Source organism: Equus caballus, chromosome 1 (genome assembly GCF_041296265.1).
Source record: "Equus caballus isolate H_3958 breed thoroughbred chromosome 1, TB-T2T, whole genome shotgun sequence".
NCBI classification, from domain to species: Eukaryota; Metazoa; Chordata; class Mammalia; order Perissodactyla; family Equidae; genus Equus; species Equus caballus.
This window is the reverse complement of record NC_091684.1, coordinates 6,670,695-6,686,480: the sequence shown is the minus strand read 5'-3', so window position 1 is coordinate 6,686,480 and position 15,786 is coordinate 6,670,695. Positions and strand designations below refer to the sequence as shown.

General features: G+C 47.6%; 1 protein-coding gene across 2 annotated transcripts in view; it reads left to right on the top strand.

Moving 5' to 3' along the window:
- Positions 1-13,105, top strand: part of DOCK1 (dedicator of cytokinesis 1) — a 503,869-nt gene extending 490,764 nt beyond the window's left edge. For both annotated transcript variants that reach the window (XM_023637097.2, XM_023637090.2), the window contains exons 49-52: positions 1,014-1,212; positions 5,095-5,248; positions 7,935-8,086; positions 11,922-13,105. In XM_023637097.2, coding sequence (XP_023492865.1) covers positions 1,014-1,212; positions 5,095-5,248; positions 7,935-8,086; positions 11,922-12,017 — 601 coding nt within the window. In that variant the 3' untranslated portion in view covers positions 12,018-13,105. The remainder of the gene's footprint in view (positions 1-1,013; positions 1,213-5,094; positions 5,249-7,934; positions 8,087-11,921) is intronic.
- The last annotated feature ends 2,681 nt before the right edge of the window (positions 13,106-15,786 follow it).

Below are 15,786 nucleotides of genomic sequence, written 5' to 3'. Positions count from 1 at the left end.
TTTTTAAGACATTTTCGCACCTTTATCCACGTTGGCTATCTCTCCTAACTCCTCTCTGCCACAGAGGGTAAGACTCCAACCTTAGAATTGGACCCATTTCTTTCCTCTCCTGATAAGACTTACTAGGACAGAAACAGATAGACATCTCCCCCGCCTCAGACAGTCCTGTCTTAAAATAGCAAACCACAATTGCGTGTAGATGTGTGTGCATACTCAGCTTTGACAGGTGCCTTAGAAACTAGTCCAAGATCCATTTACTCCATAGGCTAACCATTAACATGCTTTTAGGCAGAACGGTGGTGGTGGTGTCCTCATTTCACTTTGTGAATGGGGACATCCAGCCCATAGTGGTTAAGAGGATGTTGAGACTCACCAGTAAGTGGCAGAGCTAGCAGCCAGGTCCACTGCCTCTAGCACAGTTCTCAGCTGACAATCTGAGAGCATCTACACATTCCTACAAGCTGAGATCAGCTTGCTTCTCACTGAGCCATCCAGAAGGCTTTCCAATGGAAGCAACCAATATATCTGTAGTCTTAAACTAGCCATAGAAACTTGGTCAGAATCAAGGTACCAGAAATTTCTTTGCATCAGCACCTGCCTATTTCTCCTCATTGCATTTGTGAAAATTTCAGTATGAATCTATAAAAGGCGAGGGCTCCCTTTTTGAAATATACCCCAAATACCATCCTTGCGTCACAAATCAACAATAATCGCTGAGTATCATCACCACACATCCAGTCAGACTTCACATTTCCTCCTTCGTCCTATAAATGTCCTGTTTTTCTCCAGTTTGTTTTTATCAGGATGCCAGCACCGTCCATCATTGCAATTGGTTAATATGTATCTCAAGTCTCCCTCGGCCTCTCCTTTTAAATCATTCCTCTCCTGAGAGAATTTTGGGGGTCCCGGTCCACACTTAGGTTCGTCATGAGTGACTTTACATACATCTGCAGGGTGAAAAGCAATTGCTCTCCTGTTAAGCCGTCACTGATTTAAAGAACCGTTTCCTATAGGTTTGCTCTGGAGCCTCTCCTGCCAAAGAAAATGCACTCCAGGTCCCAGGACAAGCTGGACAAGGACGATGCGGACAAGGAGAAGAAGGACAAGAAGAAGGAAAAAAGGAACAGCAAGCATCAAGAGATATTTGATAAAGAATTTAAACCCACCGACATTTCCCTTCAGCAGTCTGAGGCTGTGATCCTTTCAGAAACGGTAATTTCACGGGGACCGTCCCCTCACTCTGCCGTGGCTGCTGGACCTGCCTTTGCTCTACAATCAGGCAATGGGGCTGTCAGTGGGGGTTTATTGAACTTGCTATAAAATAGTCACTTGAGAATCCGGGGTCTCCCTCAATGCCCCCCACCCCCCATACACCCCACAGGTGAAAGGTGAGCTCCACAGGTGAAAGGTGAGCTTCCTTTCTCAGGGAGATGCTTGTTGGCCTTCATCTTCCATTCCGAAGGGGCTCAGGCGGGGTCCGCTGTCGGCAGGACCCACGCATTTGTAGGCTCTCTGCAGCAATGTCGGACTGGCTTCCAATATATGTCTGATATCTCCGAAGGTGAACAGGAATGCTCTTGTCAGAAAACAAACAGTGCTCTGGGTCAGCTAACACCTTTCCCTCCCCCCTTCATGACCAGAAATCTCTAAGCCACAGTTTCGCCTGGGTGTTATAATCTGCTCAGCTAGAGTCCAAAAGCCCCTTCCTGCCAGGTTCCACTAGCTGCACACGGTTCCGTGTCATCCTCCGTGCTTCATCTGCTCCGTGTTTAAATCTCTTGGCCATCTTTCAGGAGGATTTTCGGGGACTTAAACCTGACACTTGCTGGTTAGTTAACATTAAACATGGATCCCAGGGAATCTCGTTTATTCTGGAGTCCAGGGCGTGTGATGGCAGTGACACCCAGGCAGCACACTCTCGTCCCTGGGCTGGGCAGGGCGGGCGGCTGCTCCCAGAAGTGCACAGCAGCATTTGGAGTCTGAGGGCAAAAAAGAGGTATGGACAGCTTCTGGAGTGAACTTTATTCAGAAAGGGCTATTTGTAGACTGGAAACTAAATAAAGAAGAGGCTCACCCAGGCTGTCAGCTTCAAAGGTTACTTCAGGCTTGGAGCCGCCTCCTCCTGGAAACTGATGGGCGTTTGCCTGTATGGGACCAAGAATGCCCCTGCCCTGGGCAGGAGCCCATGACCTGTCCTCGCTGTGATTGAAGGGATGCTTGATCGAAGGGCTCAGATGGGACCGCTTTTTGATAAGACATACCTCGCTGCTTGTTTATTTCTTGAACACCAGAGGGTGTACTTCATCCAGACTGCCTGCCACTCAGACCCGTGGTCCCATGTTGCTTGGCTGTCTAGAGGCAGAAGGCAAATCCGAGAGCCACAACATGGCCTCCTAGAAGGCGAATGCCCTTCTGAGACCTGAGACTCAGCTCTGACTGCAGCTGGTCTGTGGGTTTCATGGCAGCACGACAGTGGCCAAGGGTGTCAGGGCCCAGGGGAGGGGCTGGCCAGAGGCAGGCATTACACGCCCAAGCGCTGAGCCTCAAGCATTGGGATTAAGAGATTTCTGATGAACCACCCGTATTCTCTGTCCACTATTCTGGAGAGTTGAGATGCCAGCAACCCTGCTGGGACTGGCCAAGATCCCCTTCTCTCAAGCTCAGAATTCTCAAGTCGCAAGACAGCATAACTGGGTGGGGAAATTAACAGAAACATATTTTGAATATTTACTAAGTGCCAGACACTGTGCAAGTCTTTCATATATTTTTATTCAAGCTCCATTTTAAGATGTTAAAACTGAGGGCCTCAGAGAATTTGAGCCAAGTGGCAGACTTGATCACAATTAAGTTATATGAAAAGATGTCGAAGGACTTGCCAGGCACTTGACCATCACAGTACAAGTTCTTTCCCTCCCTGCTGTGGCCCTGTTTTCCTGCAAGGACACTAGCAAAGACGGGCTGAGTTCAGCACAAGGTGGGCCTCCCCATAGCTGACCCAAAGTGCCCTCAGCAAATCCACAGAGATGCACCAAGGTCAGAGCACAAAGCTTGACACTTCTGTCGGCCTCTGACAGTTCTCAGAATGACCACAGCTGCAGCTCCAGGGGCCAGGAATTCTGACCTCTCACTGGGAGCAGATTACTGTTCTTCATCCGGCCCAGCTACTTGTTTGTCCGCAAAGGGGCCTCTTCCTCCTGGTGGCAGGTGCTAGCAAGGTCCTCGAGTACAGTAGGCACCTGGAGGTTCCTACGCGCGTGTCCATGTGCCTGTGGCTGGCCCAGTACCCTAGGGTGGAGCAGGTGGGTGAGTGGGACCCCTGGGAGGGGGCTTTCCTGGACCAGATGCGGCAGCCCCATTCCCTGGGGCAACACCGCGCCCCCTGGTCTTCCCCAGGCCGTCTAGGGTAGCCTTTGCTCTTTGCCTCCCACCTGGCCTCCTGAGCTTCTACAGAGGTTTCCTCTGGTCTCTCCGTGGGGCTGGGTTCAGCTTCCCACTTGATTTGCGTCATTAACAATTTCATGACCTTTAGCTGAGCCTCTCTGAGCACCAGGTGGGAGGCCGGGGCTCTCCAGGTGCAATTTGCCTCTCACCAGTAAGACATCCTTCAGCTCTCTGAATCATAAGAAAGTGCCCTTAGGGAAGGGCGGGAGAAGCACCTAAACAATTCCTGAATCCCTGTCACCAGTCCACAAACACATCCACGGAGATCCCAGAGCTTCACCAGGCAGGCCCCGACCTCCCCCAGCGAGGCCGCAGGGAACTCATCAGTTCTGCAGATGACGGCTGACGCCTGGTCTCCGGGATCTGCTCCATCAGCATAGGATGGTTCTGGGAGTCAGCCTGTTGCCTGTGTCCCCCAGTCACCCCATTTACCAAAGCACTTAAACCTTCCTCCCCTCCTTCCAGCTTCAGCAGCCTCCAAACAGGCCCTCCTTAGCCTTTGCAGACCGCTTAGAGGGCACACATCGCACTCCACCTACTCTGCTGCTGGCCCTGACCAGCGAGACCCCCTGACCCCAGCCAGGCCCAGGAATCAGGCCGCAGCCCCAAGCCCAGAGCCTCCTGCCCTTCTTGGTGGGGGCGGGGTGGAGGGGGGATTCCTCCTTTTTGACTGGGTTAGTAACTTTTCTAATTCCTCCTACCTCAGCAGTTTGGAATTGGTTGTGTTCCCCAGGTCTGATGATCTGAGACCAAGTTGTAAGAAATACATAAATAAAACTTCTCAACATAACAAACACAAGAAGGGGGCTTAGATGGGGAAATGTCAGTTACATTTGAGAGTCAGAGACTGGCAGGAAAAATGTGGCGAAAAGTAGAGAGAAAGAATTCCTACTCAGCAATAACATAGCATGAGAGAAGAAACAGGAAATGGATCAAGAAAATCCCTCAGCAGGTTTCTAGACTTTTTCCTGTAGCTGCCAAGAAAGCCCAAGAAATGAGGAGCAGGCCTGAGCATTCCGGTTGCTGAGCAGGCCGTTTATTCCATTCTTGACCCTTGGGAGGTATTCCTCTGTGCTCTCACATGGCCCTGAACAGTGCAGCAATCTTCTGCCTGTTTTACATTTGTGTTCAGGAAACATGTGATGTGGGATCCACCCCCAGACTGTGTAAGCAGATTATTGTGAGGCCCTGTTTAAGTTTTCCAGACCCCAGACTGGGGGCTTCAACAGCAGAAATGTACTGTCTCGTAGTTCTGGAGGCTGGAAGTCCTAGACTAAGGTGTCGGCAGGGCTGTTTCCTTCTGAGGGCTGTGAGACAGAATCTGTTTGTGCCTCTCCCCTGGCTTCTGGTGGTCTTACCAGCAATCTTTGGTGTTCCTTGGCTTGTAGAAACATCACCGCAATCTCTGCTTTCATCTTCACATGGTGTTTTCCCTGTGCGTGTGTCTCTGTGTCCAAATTTCCCCTTTTTATAAGGACACAGTCATAGTGGATTAGGACCCACCCCAATGACCTCATTTTAACTTGATCATCCGCAAAGACCCTGTTTCTGGATAAGGTCACATTCACAGGTGCTAGGGGTTAGGACTTGTGGGGTGACACACCCCAGCCCATGACAGACCCTAACTATGCTCTTTCTGTCCCTCCAATACAGATAAGTCCTCTGCGGCCCCAGAGACCCAAGAGCCAGGTGATCAACGTCATTGGAAGTGAGAGGCGCTTCTCAGTGTCCCCGTCGTCACCGTCCTCCCAGCAGACACCCCCTCCGGTCATGCCAAGGGCCAAGCTCAGCTTCAGTGTGCAGTCCAGTAAGAGGAACCTTCTCTGTATTCGAATCCGTGACCTTGTTCTGTGCTTCCCTCCTGATCGAAGGCTCTAGAGTTAGAGGCACTTCCTCTCCTTCCAGCAGATGGAAAGAGTTTTGACAAGCACCTGACTTATTGGGAATGTCCCTTAGGACTTCAGCAAATCAGGCCAGAGCCCAGTCCTGGGCTCCTGAGTTCTGTGGGTGGACAGTGTGGGCCCCCTCCAGGCTCTCAAAACCCCCTGCCTTGGGAGGAGACTTGAGAGGCCCATGGAACAGTCTCCCTTTTTGTATCACAGGGTAATGAGTCATGCGAGGGCCTTGGGCCTTCTTGTATCCAGGAAGAATGTAAAGTGAGGAAGCACTTCCGGGCTGTTCTGAAGGGCTAAGGGTATAGCTTTGTTTTCTCGTCTTGTGCAGTTTCTAGCCTGCCATAAAATGTTACCACAAACGTGGTGGTCTAGAATGCAGAAATTTATTCTCACAGTCTGGAGGCCAGAAGTCTGAAATCAAGGTGTCGACAGGGTTGCTTCCTTCTGGAGGCACAGAGGGAGAATCTATCTGTGCCTCTCTCCTGGCTTCTGGTGGATTCTGGCTGTCCTTGGCGTTCTTGGCCTGTCACAGCATCACTCCAGTCTCTGCCTCCGTCTTCACATGCCCTCTTCTCTGGGTTTCTGTGTCCTCTCCTCTCCTTATAGACACTAGTCGTTGGCTTTAGAGGCCACCAGAAATCCAGGATCCCATCTTGAGATCCTTAACTCATTATATCTATGAAGACCCTATCCCCAAATAAGGTCATATTCTGAGGTTCTGGGTGGACGTGAATTTTGGAGGAACACTATTCAACCTACCGCAAGTGATAACCAGCTTTTCGCAACTAAAGTCAGGCCCACCAGAGGAGGAAATCTTGGTGCAAAGAGGGTGGTAGGGAGTGAGGGCGGCAGATCAAGGGAGCCCAGAAGAACCCACTTTCCTTCCTGGGGCCGGAGAGCACGGCCCTGTGGAGTGGCTCGTGCAAGGCAATGAACGATTGTCCTCAGCACCTGGTTTTCTTCTTGCTGAAAGGGCAGCAGCAGCGATTCTGGAGACCCTCGGGGGAGGGGTCAGGGCTGCCTCTGTGGATGAGCCTCATTAGTGAGCGAAGAGTTCTCTGGGTGCTGGAAAGGAGGTGGTCTCTGGGTGCTGCCTCTTCACATCCTTACACTATTACCATGTGATCTTCTTCTAAAAATATTTTATTAATTTTATTAAAAGTAGTTAAAAACAGGTACCATTGTAGCTGCTGTGGAAAACACTTTGATGGTTCCTTAAAGTTAAATACAGAATCACCATACGCCCCAGCAAGTCAGCTCCTAGGCATATAACCCAAAGAATTGCAAACAGGGGCTCAGACAGATACTTGGATGCAAATGTTCATAGCTGCATTATTCACAGTAGCCAAAAGGTGGAAACAACCCATGTCCATCAATTGATGAATGGATAAACAAATGTATGTCCAGAGACATATCCATGCAGTAGGATACTATTCAGCCATAAGAAAAAATGAAGTTCTAATACTTGCTACAGCATGGACAAACCTCAAAAACATTAAGTGAAATAAGCCAGACATAAAAGGACAGATCTATGATTCCAATGATATGAAACCACTAAAATAAGGAGACAGAAAGTAGATTGGAGGTCTTCAGGGGCTGTGGGGAGAGATGGGGGAGTTATTGCTTTGTGGGTAGAGACTTTGTGTTTGGGGTGATAAAAAGTTTTGGAAATAGCGGTGATGGTTGCACAGCATTATGAATGTAATTAATGCCACTTTTTTGTGCACTTCTTGCTCCCACGATTCAATGGCAAGGCTTCCTTATACATTGACACAACGCTTCCTGGGAGGCATTTTCCTAATGAAGGATTTTTCATTAGATGGATCATTGTGGAAAATTCTGCAAGAGGCCCATCAGGAAAAATGTTTATTTTCCTCTCTTTTAAGATAAAAGAAAAACAAATTATTTCTAAGAGTCTCCGCACAGGTTGAGAAAATATGCTGTCAATCATTATTCCTCCATTTGAAAACGGCTGCTTTTTCAGTTTACTTTAAAAATCAATTGTCCTTCCCCTTGGCTTATTTAAAGCCACAGCCACAGTGACTGCTGCCGCTAATAACTTCATTTCATACAGTCGTGGGTTTTCCTATAGGAGAGAGATTTGAAGGGCAGGTGGCTGGCTTGTGCTGCGTTATTACACTTCACTTAGAGAAGCGCTCTGGGTCATAACTGCAGGAGGCTGGCTACACAGTCCTGGCTGGGCTTTGAAAAAGGCAGGTGTAGACAGGCCTGTGACACCCAGCTGTTTAGATGCCACCGAGAGAAAGGGCCTGAGGAGGGATCAGAAGGGGCCTGGGGTTGACATGGCTGTTTTTATAGTGCATCAATGCCTCCTTTAAGAGCTGGTTTTAGGTGTCTCATGGAACTTGGTGTTCTTTCTAGAACATGCCATTAGGAGGGGATCCCACCCTCTGCCTCCTCTACCCCTCCATTCTGTCCTCTCTGCCCCATTGACAAGTGTTTCTTGGGGATAAAGTGTTTCTGCCCCCCGCCCCCCCCCCCCCACCACCACTCCCAGAGGGAACCTGAAGCAGCCGCCTGTGCATTCACGGCCCACGGGGATGTGGATGTGGTTGTAAACGGATCCCGGTTTTCCAGGTTTGGAGCTGAATGGCATGACCGGGATGGACGTGGCTGAGGTTCCGCCTCCTCTTCCTCTCAAAGGCAGCACGGCAGATTATGGGAACTTGATGGAAAACCAAGACTTTATCGGCTCACCGACGCTTCCGCCCCCTCCTCCTCACCAGAGGGTAAGTCGTCGGGAATCTGAAAAATGGGTTTTTACTCTCTTTCCCTCCACAAGGCAGATATCTCTCCTTCCTGATGTAAGTGTGTTTCCTCTGGGCTAGCCTAGACTTGATTTTGAGAAAAGAGGTCAAAGCGATCAGGTACGTGCCATCTGTAGTTCTGTGTCATTATGACTACACAGACACACACGTTCAGATGTGGGCCTCAGAACGAGAAAAGGGGAGAGAAGATCCAGACGGATCGAAGGGCCAGCCTCATCACCATGGAGGCCTTCTCCTTGAGGTGCAATTCTTGTGGAAGCTTGATTTTTGAAAAGTAGCTTTTCTATGAAGCGTTTGTCTGACTTTTTTAAGAAGTTGGCCCATGTTACACTGCATGGCTGCGGGCTCCTGTTGGATACCAATTTGGCCCATGACAAGCCTGTATCCCCACAATTCCTCAAGGCAGCATCATCCTCGTGTTGTTGACTCTCAATGGGGACAGGCACTGGCTGCATGGAAAATCTTCGGAGGAGAAGCCAGATATGGCTCCACTTTGGGCAAGCCCTCTGAGCTCCCTGAGGCCACCCCGCCCTAGCTGTGCCTGCAGCCCTGAAACCCTTCCTGCTTAGATTTGGGGTGCTGGCTGCCATAAGCATGAACAGCCAGCTCAGATCCTCATCAGCGCTGGTCCCCAGGCTGCCATCCCTTTGGAAACTCTGTTTTGGTCATTAATCTTGTCTGATGTGCTCACTGTTCAGTGGCCTCTGGGCCTGCCTCCTAAATGCAAATATTAGATAAAAGTCTTAAAAAGTCATTTAAACCAGCACCTCTGTTACCAGTTGGCAGTTCTAGAAACATTCTTTTGAGATCTGCCGCCTTCCTCTCCTGGTTCTCAAGGCTGCTGTCACATGGGGTTCTCTGTCCCCTGGGTGGCCGTGTCCGAGGTCAGCGCGCAGGTGGAGGAGCACATGAGAAACTGACCCGGCAGTCAGGGATGCGCCTCCAGGCTTGCCCCTCCCCGGCCACGTAATTCATAGCCTTACGATATTAAATCAGTGCCGTCGGAAGAGTACGGTCTCCCTGTTCCTATGTGCAGCTGCTCAGCCTCCAAAAAGCAATCATGGCAACAGAACTGCTGTAGAACATTGAAGACGTGACGTTGTTCTGTGGCTGCGATTTTTTTCATAGCAGTGAGGCGTGTTTTTTTCCCTTAAAAAACAATAAAAAACCTGCATGCTCTTTTTTTTCTGGAGACTTTTTCCCTGAATGTTCTACAAGTTTATTATCTCTCTTCTTGTGAGAGGAGTAGAAGAGAGAGGGGATTTATTTACAGTCTGTGAGTTCGATTATTCCTTTTGTAAGAAAACCAAGTAAGCAGTGGGGCTTCACCTTTGGTGCTGAGGGGGCGGATCATTCTTCTGTGGCTGCCACACCTTTCAGATCGGCCCCCCGTCCCTAGAGATGCCATGAGGGAGGACTGGCCCTGGAGAGGGGACCAGTTGCCCTGTGATGGCTTTTCAGGAGGCTGGACTGATTCTTTACAGCTACAGAAATGTAACATTGACTGACTACAAGTTAGAACAAAAGGAGACTCCGGGAGTCGAGCAAGAACATTGATTGGTTGGTGTGTTGTTTTCCTAACAGCTTAGTTAACTGATCGCAGCTTTGATTTATTGGAAAAGCAGGAACGCCTCCAGATGTCCCTACATCAGTGAACCGAGGGTTCTCAATTTGGAAGCACGACCAAGTCCGTTTTTGTTACAAATCATTTCAGGGACAACATTTTATCATCTCAGTTTCTTTGATACATCATTCAAAGTTACTGATACCACGCACTCTTGGTTAAGGAAGGAAGGAGCATGGACAAACTTTGGCTGCATTCATAAAGGAGTTGTGAGTGCAATTAGATTAATTACCCAAGCCTCTTTGCTGTTTGTTTCTGGTTTGATTTGCTTGCAGCACAAGAGCACATCCAGGTGACACGCTCGTGGGTTAGCATGTCATAGTTAGTTGGAAGTAGTTGGCTTTCCAGGGTGCCTCCCTTTGCGCAGGCCCGAGAGCTCTTGTAGGATAATGATCGCTTGTCTGCCATGGGGAGTGATCGATATCCTCCTGTCACTCTCATTGATCGGCCTCGGGCTTGTAGTCAACTCTATCTCTAGTTGTCGCCACTTTACGCTGTCATTCTTTCAAAATGGCTCTTACAACCAGTAATCTGAGCTATCGCTCTGCTTGATAGTGATAAACCTGCCAGGCTCATATTGGCATAAAGGGTGTCTGTGGCGTTGCACTTGTATCCGATGGTGTCAGCCCGGCCCTCCTTCTCACCATTGACCTACACTCTGGCTTTCACATGTAAACAACCTTTTGATCAGACTTCAAAACAGGTGTTTCTTTTAACCGTTGTTATGAACTTAAAAAGACTTACGAGCCTATTATTTTCCTTCCCTTTTTGTAATGTCTATCATTATATCTGTTCTAGTTTTCCACATGTAGACTCTTCTCTCTGTTGAGCACTAGGTCATCTTAGTATTTACTTGTCTGTGGGTCAGGAGGAAATTTGGGCACTGAGTGAGAGACTACTGCATCACTGTTCTGTCCTTGAAACTTCTTTTCTCACCTTGAGCTAAATGTGAACCTCCACTGAGAGGCTGTTAGAAATTCACTCCCCCCTCAGTTAGATGGTCGCGCTCTTGACTTCACTGGGTTTATGTTCTGCCTGAGGCTGCGCCCACTTATCCTGGTCTGTTGTTCATCCTCTGCTCATTCATTCGGTGGTCCATCGGCTCACTCGTCACTTCTTCATTCCTTCGGGTGTTCGTGTGTTCGTTCATCATCATTCAGCTCCCTCTCACTCAGTTACCTGTTTGGCGAACACATATTTACAGCTGCTGTATGTCAGCGTCTGTGGTGCCCACGAGGGTGTGAAGCGAGAAGGCAACAGCTGCCCTCAGTCATTCACCCCCCACGGGTCCGTTAAGCAGGGGTTTGTCCATCACCTTTACAGTGGTCAATTCGTTCTTGGGAATCTAAGGCAAATGATGGCCAGTGGCCAAACCCAGCCTGCCACCTGATTTTGTAAATAAAGTTTTACTGGGACACAGCTGTACCTGTTTCTTTATATAGTGTGTTTCTCTCATGGAGAGTTTAAACATCCCCCTAATCTTGTTCATCCCCATCCGTTTGCGGTTTTGGGAGCGACTGTGGATGAAAAACTACCTTGTAAATGGGTCACTTGGATGGTGGCCACAGGTGCCGCCCATGGCCTGGCTGACCTTCTCTCATGTGGCCTTTCCAGTTCTGAGAGCAAGGGAGCACCTCTCACCCACCCCTAGGAGCATCTGCAAGGACTTGTTTGTCCCTGAACAGTTTAGGGGCATCCCCAGGGTCAAGAGGAGGGACCCATTGGGTCTTCATCGAGGCAGGCTCAGCTGTGACCCCACCAGCTGCCTGGGTGGCTCTGGGTCCTTCTTTGGTCATATTCACTTGCTTTAGCCATTTAAACTGCCCAGTTCTGAAACCAGTTCATTTCCAGGGGCCCCCAGATAAATAGCACCTGGATTTAAATTGCCACGCAAAGAGCAGCGGTTAGACTTCTCAGGGGCCGTGCAGACTTCTGCAGTGCCCTGTGAAGAGCAGTGAATCAGATGCCAGAAAGGCCTGTCACCCCCACAACTTGGTCCCGAGTGTAGCAGACCTGCCAGCCCCGAGTCATGCAGAGAGGGCATCCCCATCCAGGGGTGCAAATTAACTCTCCCTCTCCACTGTCGTGCCAGGTCACACCCCACCAGGAGACCAATCCTTTCCTGTCAGAGCCTCCGTAATGTGACATCTCCCTGGTATTTGTGTCTTGTAGCATCTGCCACCTCCGCTGCCCAGCAAAACCCCGCCTCCTCCCCCTCCAAAGACGACGCGCAAGCAGACCTCGGTGGACTCTGGGATCGTGCAGTGAAAGCAGCAGGACGGTCTGGAAAGAGCGAGCCATCATCCCTCCTCTCTGTCCGTGTCTTCTTCCGTGTCTGGCGTTTACCTCGTTGGGGCTGTGATGTCTGACACTTAGTGCAATTGCTTTTCCTTAATAGGAGTTCATTTCTAGCCGTGGAGTGAGTGGCCTTTAGCCTCGGGGAGCAAGGTGCATATGGGTCTGGACGTACTGTTGTGTTTATCAAAACTGGGGGCTTCTGAGTATGTCCGTCTTGAGAGAGCCTAAGTCTTGCCAAAAGTCCTTTCTTTTTGTGCCAAATGACATGTTGGCAAAGAGCTCGGTTGGTCTGAGTTTAGCCCAGTAGGAGAGGTTAAGCCATCACCCTTAAGAACTGTGTAGCAACCAAGCTTCTGAATCCTCATCTTCTCTCCATAGGCCAACCCCCAACTTACACTCGAAGGACCTTTTATCAAACCCTCCTCGCTCCAGCTGGTGGTGTGACTTTTGTTGGTTGAGTGTCTTCAACCTACATCAGGCAATTAAGGTCAACCCTTTCAGGGAAGTTCCTGATTTCCTTTGGGATAATTTAAAATAGGGTATTTCTCAGCTACTGAACAGTTACTAATTTATGGAGTGGAAACACCATTAAAAATACTGGATCAAGAGGAAAAATAAATATGAGTATAGGAAGATAAATTTTCTTTCTTTTTAAAAAAAGAAAACATATACCACAAGAGACGGTTTTAATTGGGTGAATTCTTTTTGTCCTCATTCTGTACAGAAGTTTGTATATATGATGGTTCTTAGAACTTGTTTTAATTTTTTTGGTCCTTCGTTTATTGTAATAGACATCCACAAATGATTCTCAATATGTGTTCTTAATTTTTAACTGCTGGAAATGTAAAAAAAAAATGCAAATTAAGTTTTGTTGGTTTTTTTCAAAGCTCCAAAGTCCTACAAATGTTGGTGGACAATGATTTAAAAGAACTAACTTTGTACAACCTAATTTTTTATTCTATCACCTATATTTTTTTATTCACTATAATCATGATACTCTTCTAGTAGGCTCAAAAGTTAATCATTGACAGTGAAAAATAAAATGTTATTTAAAAAGACTCACATTGTCTGACATACTGTGTTTTTATCCCTTGATGTAAAACACAAATGCTACTGTTTCTATTCTGCTTTCTTAAAGAGCTTTGTGACCCACATTTGTATTGTGCGCATCTTCCCCAAGAAGTGTACTTCGCCACCCATTAATTGTCTCTGATTTGGGGTCCAGATAGACAGCACCCGTGTCCCTCTGTGTGTCTGCCTGTCCTTACAGATAGAGCAGAGCAGAGCCTAGCGCTTGCTGAAGCTTTCTCCCCTCAACCCGACCCCAGGGCTCTCTGGCTGCACGTCATTTCTGCCTCCTTTTAGCCTTTTCCGCTGCTAATTTGAGAGGGGGCTTTGTTTAGTGGCATGTGTCATTTATTTTGGGAGACATCAGACATCAGAGCTTTCTCTGGACCTTAGGTGGCAAGAAGCAAAGAAGGCAGTGGGCTCCTCTTTGGGATGTTAAGTGCTCTCACCCGCTCATTTTAGCTCGATAGCTGCCCCCCCCCCCCCCGCTTTCTTTTTATTCCTTGTAAAGATTCAGTTCACCCCCAGCAAATGTTAGACACATGTGAATATGGAATTTTTTTCTTTGTGAATCCTTACTCTTTGACTGAGACAAATTTTCATCCTCCGTCAAGTTGTGTTAGAAATTGGATATTATCTACCTTCCTAAAATAATTGCCTCTGCTCCACAACCTGGGAGAGCACAGGAGAGGCCAGCCCCTGGCTGGGGGTGATTTTTGGATAGTCAGCATTTCACGTTGCATAGCTGTCACCGAAAATTGTAAAAAGTAGTTCCTGGTCCTGTTTGGAAAGGGATAGTTTTTATTCTAGAATGGCATCTAGGTTCTAGTTCTCACCCTGCACCATGACCTCCTCCAGAAGTCACCCTGGCTAGTCCCCACACTCTGGCTGGATCCTCTCCCACCGGCTCCTCCCACCAACTGCTATGGTGGGCTCTAGAGCTGGAAGGTAGTGGAGGACACGACAGTTAGGAGGAGAAAACTGGACACATTTTATATATGTTTCAGAAATGTGCTAATACAAATTGTAAGTATGTGAATATATTCACAAAGAAGTGAACTTCTCAAGCGATACAGACACAAAATTTCTTCACCTTTTAAATCCAGTGTTGGATCGCAAAACTATAATAAAGGAGAAACTGGCCTCGTTGTCATCAAGTGCCTTCTTGAGACATTCCTTCCGGAATGAGGTTCCCGGGGCACGGCTTGCCTATCTAGATGCAATAGTGTATTCTTTATGCCCAGAAATGGTGTTTCTCAACCTTTTTTCATTATTGCCTCCCAAGGAGCCTTTTTAGACATTTATTTCTAATCATTCTCCATCATGAAATTTTGTACAGGTGTACCATATATCTACTTATGGACTTTATGTATGTCTATGCTTTTTACATTAACAAAGTAGGATTTTTTTGGTCCCCTCGGAGTGATAATTGCCTTATTGAGAATGCATACTAAAACGGGAATGGTGAAGTTCGTATGTTCTATTTTTGCTTTGGTTTCCAGGAAGCTCAAAGCCAGATTTAGCTCTCACACTTTCAGTTAAATTTTGGTTTTATTCTTCTGCCTTCCAAAATGCTTACTGGTCTATTACAAATCCATCCATCCAGTTTAACATGTGCATGCCTCAAATCTTTATTAAAAGATAGTATATAAGCTATAGTTGTCAGGTGGGAAAGTCTTTGTCTTATTTAAAAACCACCCTGATGCTTGAAGATTGCTCCCTGGTATTTAAAGAAGTCATTTTTTAATCAGTGCTAAGATTAGTCTTTCATGTAAAGATCTGATCTCTTTCAATTCCTTACAGAGTTCGTTATCTCCAGCTCTGGATTCTTTTATGATATTGGGCTTTATGTTCCATGTTCACCAAAGTCTTTGTTGTTGTAATGATTTTTTTTCTTTGATTTAACTTTTGCTTTTTAGTTCTATCTCTAATTACTTTTTAGTAATTAACTTACTTTTTAAAGTCTGTTTGGGGAATTTTACCTTTTTTTTTTTCTGCCAGTCTGCCCTTTCCGAGTTATTTGAACATCTACTGTTCAGTTGGTGATGGCTCAGATAAACTTCACAGGCAGCCTGTTGGTTCAATAACCCTTTGCTCCCAAATAAGGTAGAACTGATGCTCCCTGCTTCTCTCTCACCAACACAAAGAAGCACCTGCTCCAGCCGGGTCCGGCGACGGCCTCAGTGTGGTGGGCCAAGCTTGGGAGGGGACGCGGGGACTTCATGGAAGTATGACGCACAGCAAAGCTCCTTTTGATAATGCTGATGAGTTAGTGTGAGCCCTGGGCAAAAGACTTGTGGTGGTTAGTTAGTCTCACGTGTCAGCTTAGTGAAGCATAGCACCCAGTTATTTAAACCCTAATCTAGGTATTTCTGTGAAGGTGTGTGGTAGGTGTGGTTAGCATCTCCGATCAGTGGAGTTTAAGTAAAGGAGATTTTCCAGAGAAGAAATTCTGCCTCAAGGCTGCAGCATCAACTCCTGCCCGAGTTTCCAGCCTGCCGGCCTGCCCTACAGACTTTGGACTTGCCAGCCCCCATAATCATGTGAGCCAATTCCTTAAAATATACCTCACCGTCGCTTTTTTTGTACACGTATCTCCTGGTGAGTCTGTTTCTGTGGCGAACCATGGCACAAGCGTATAATGAGATTTTCAAAACAAAACAATTCACAG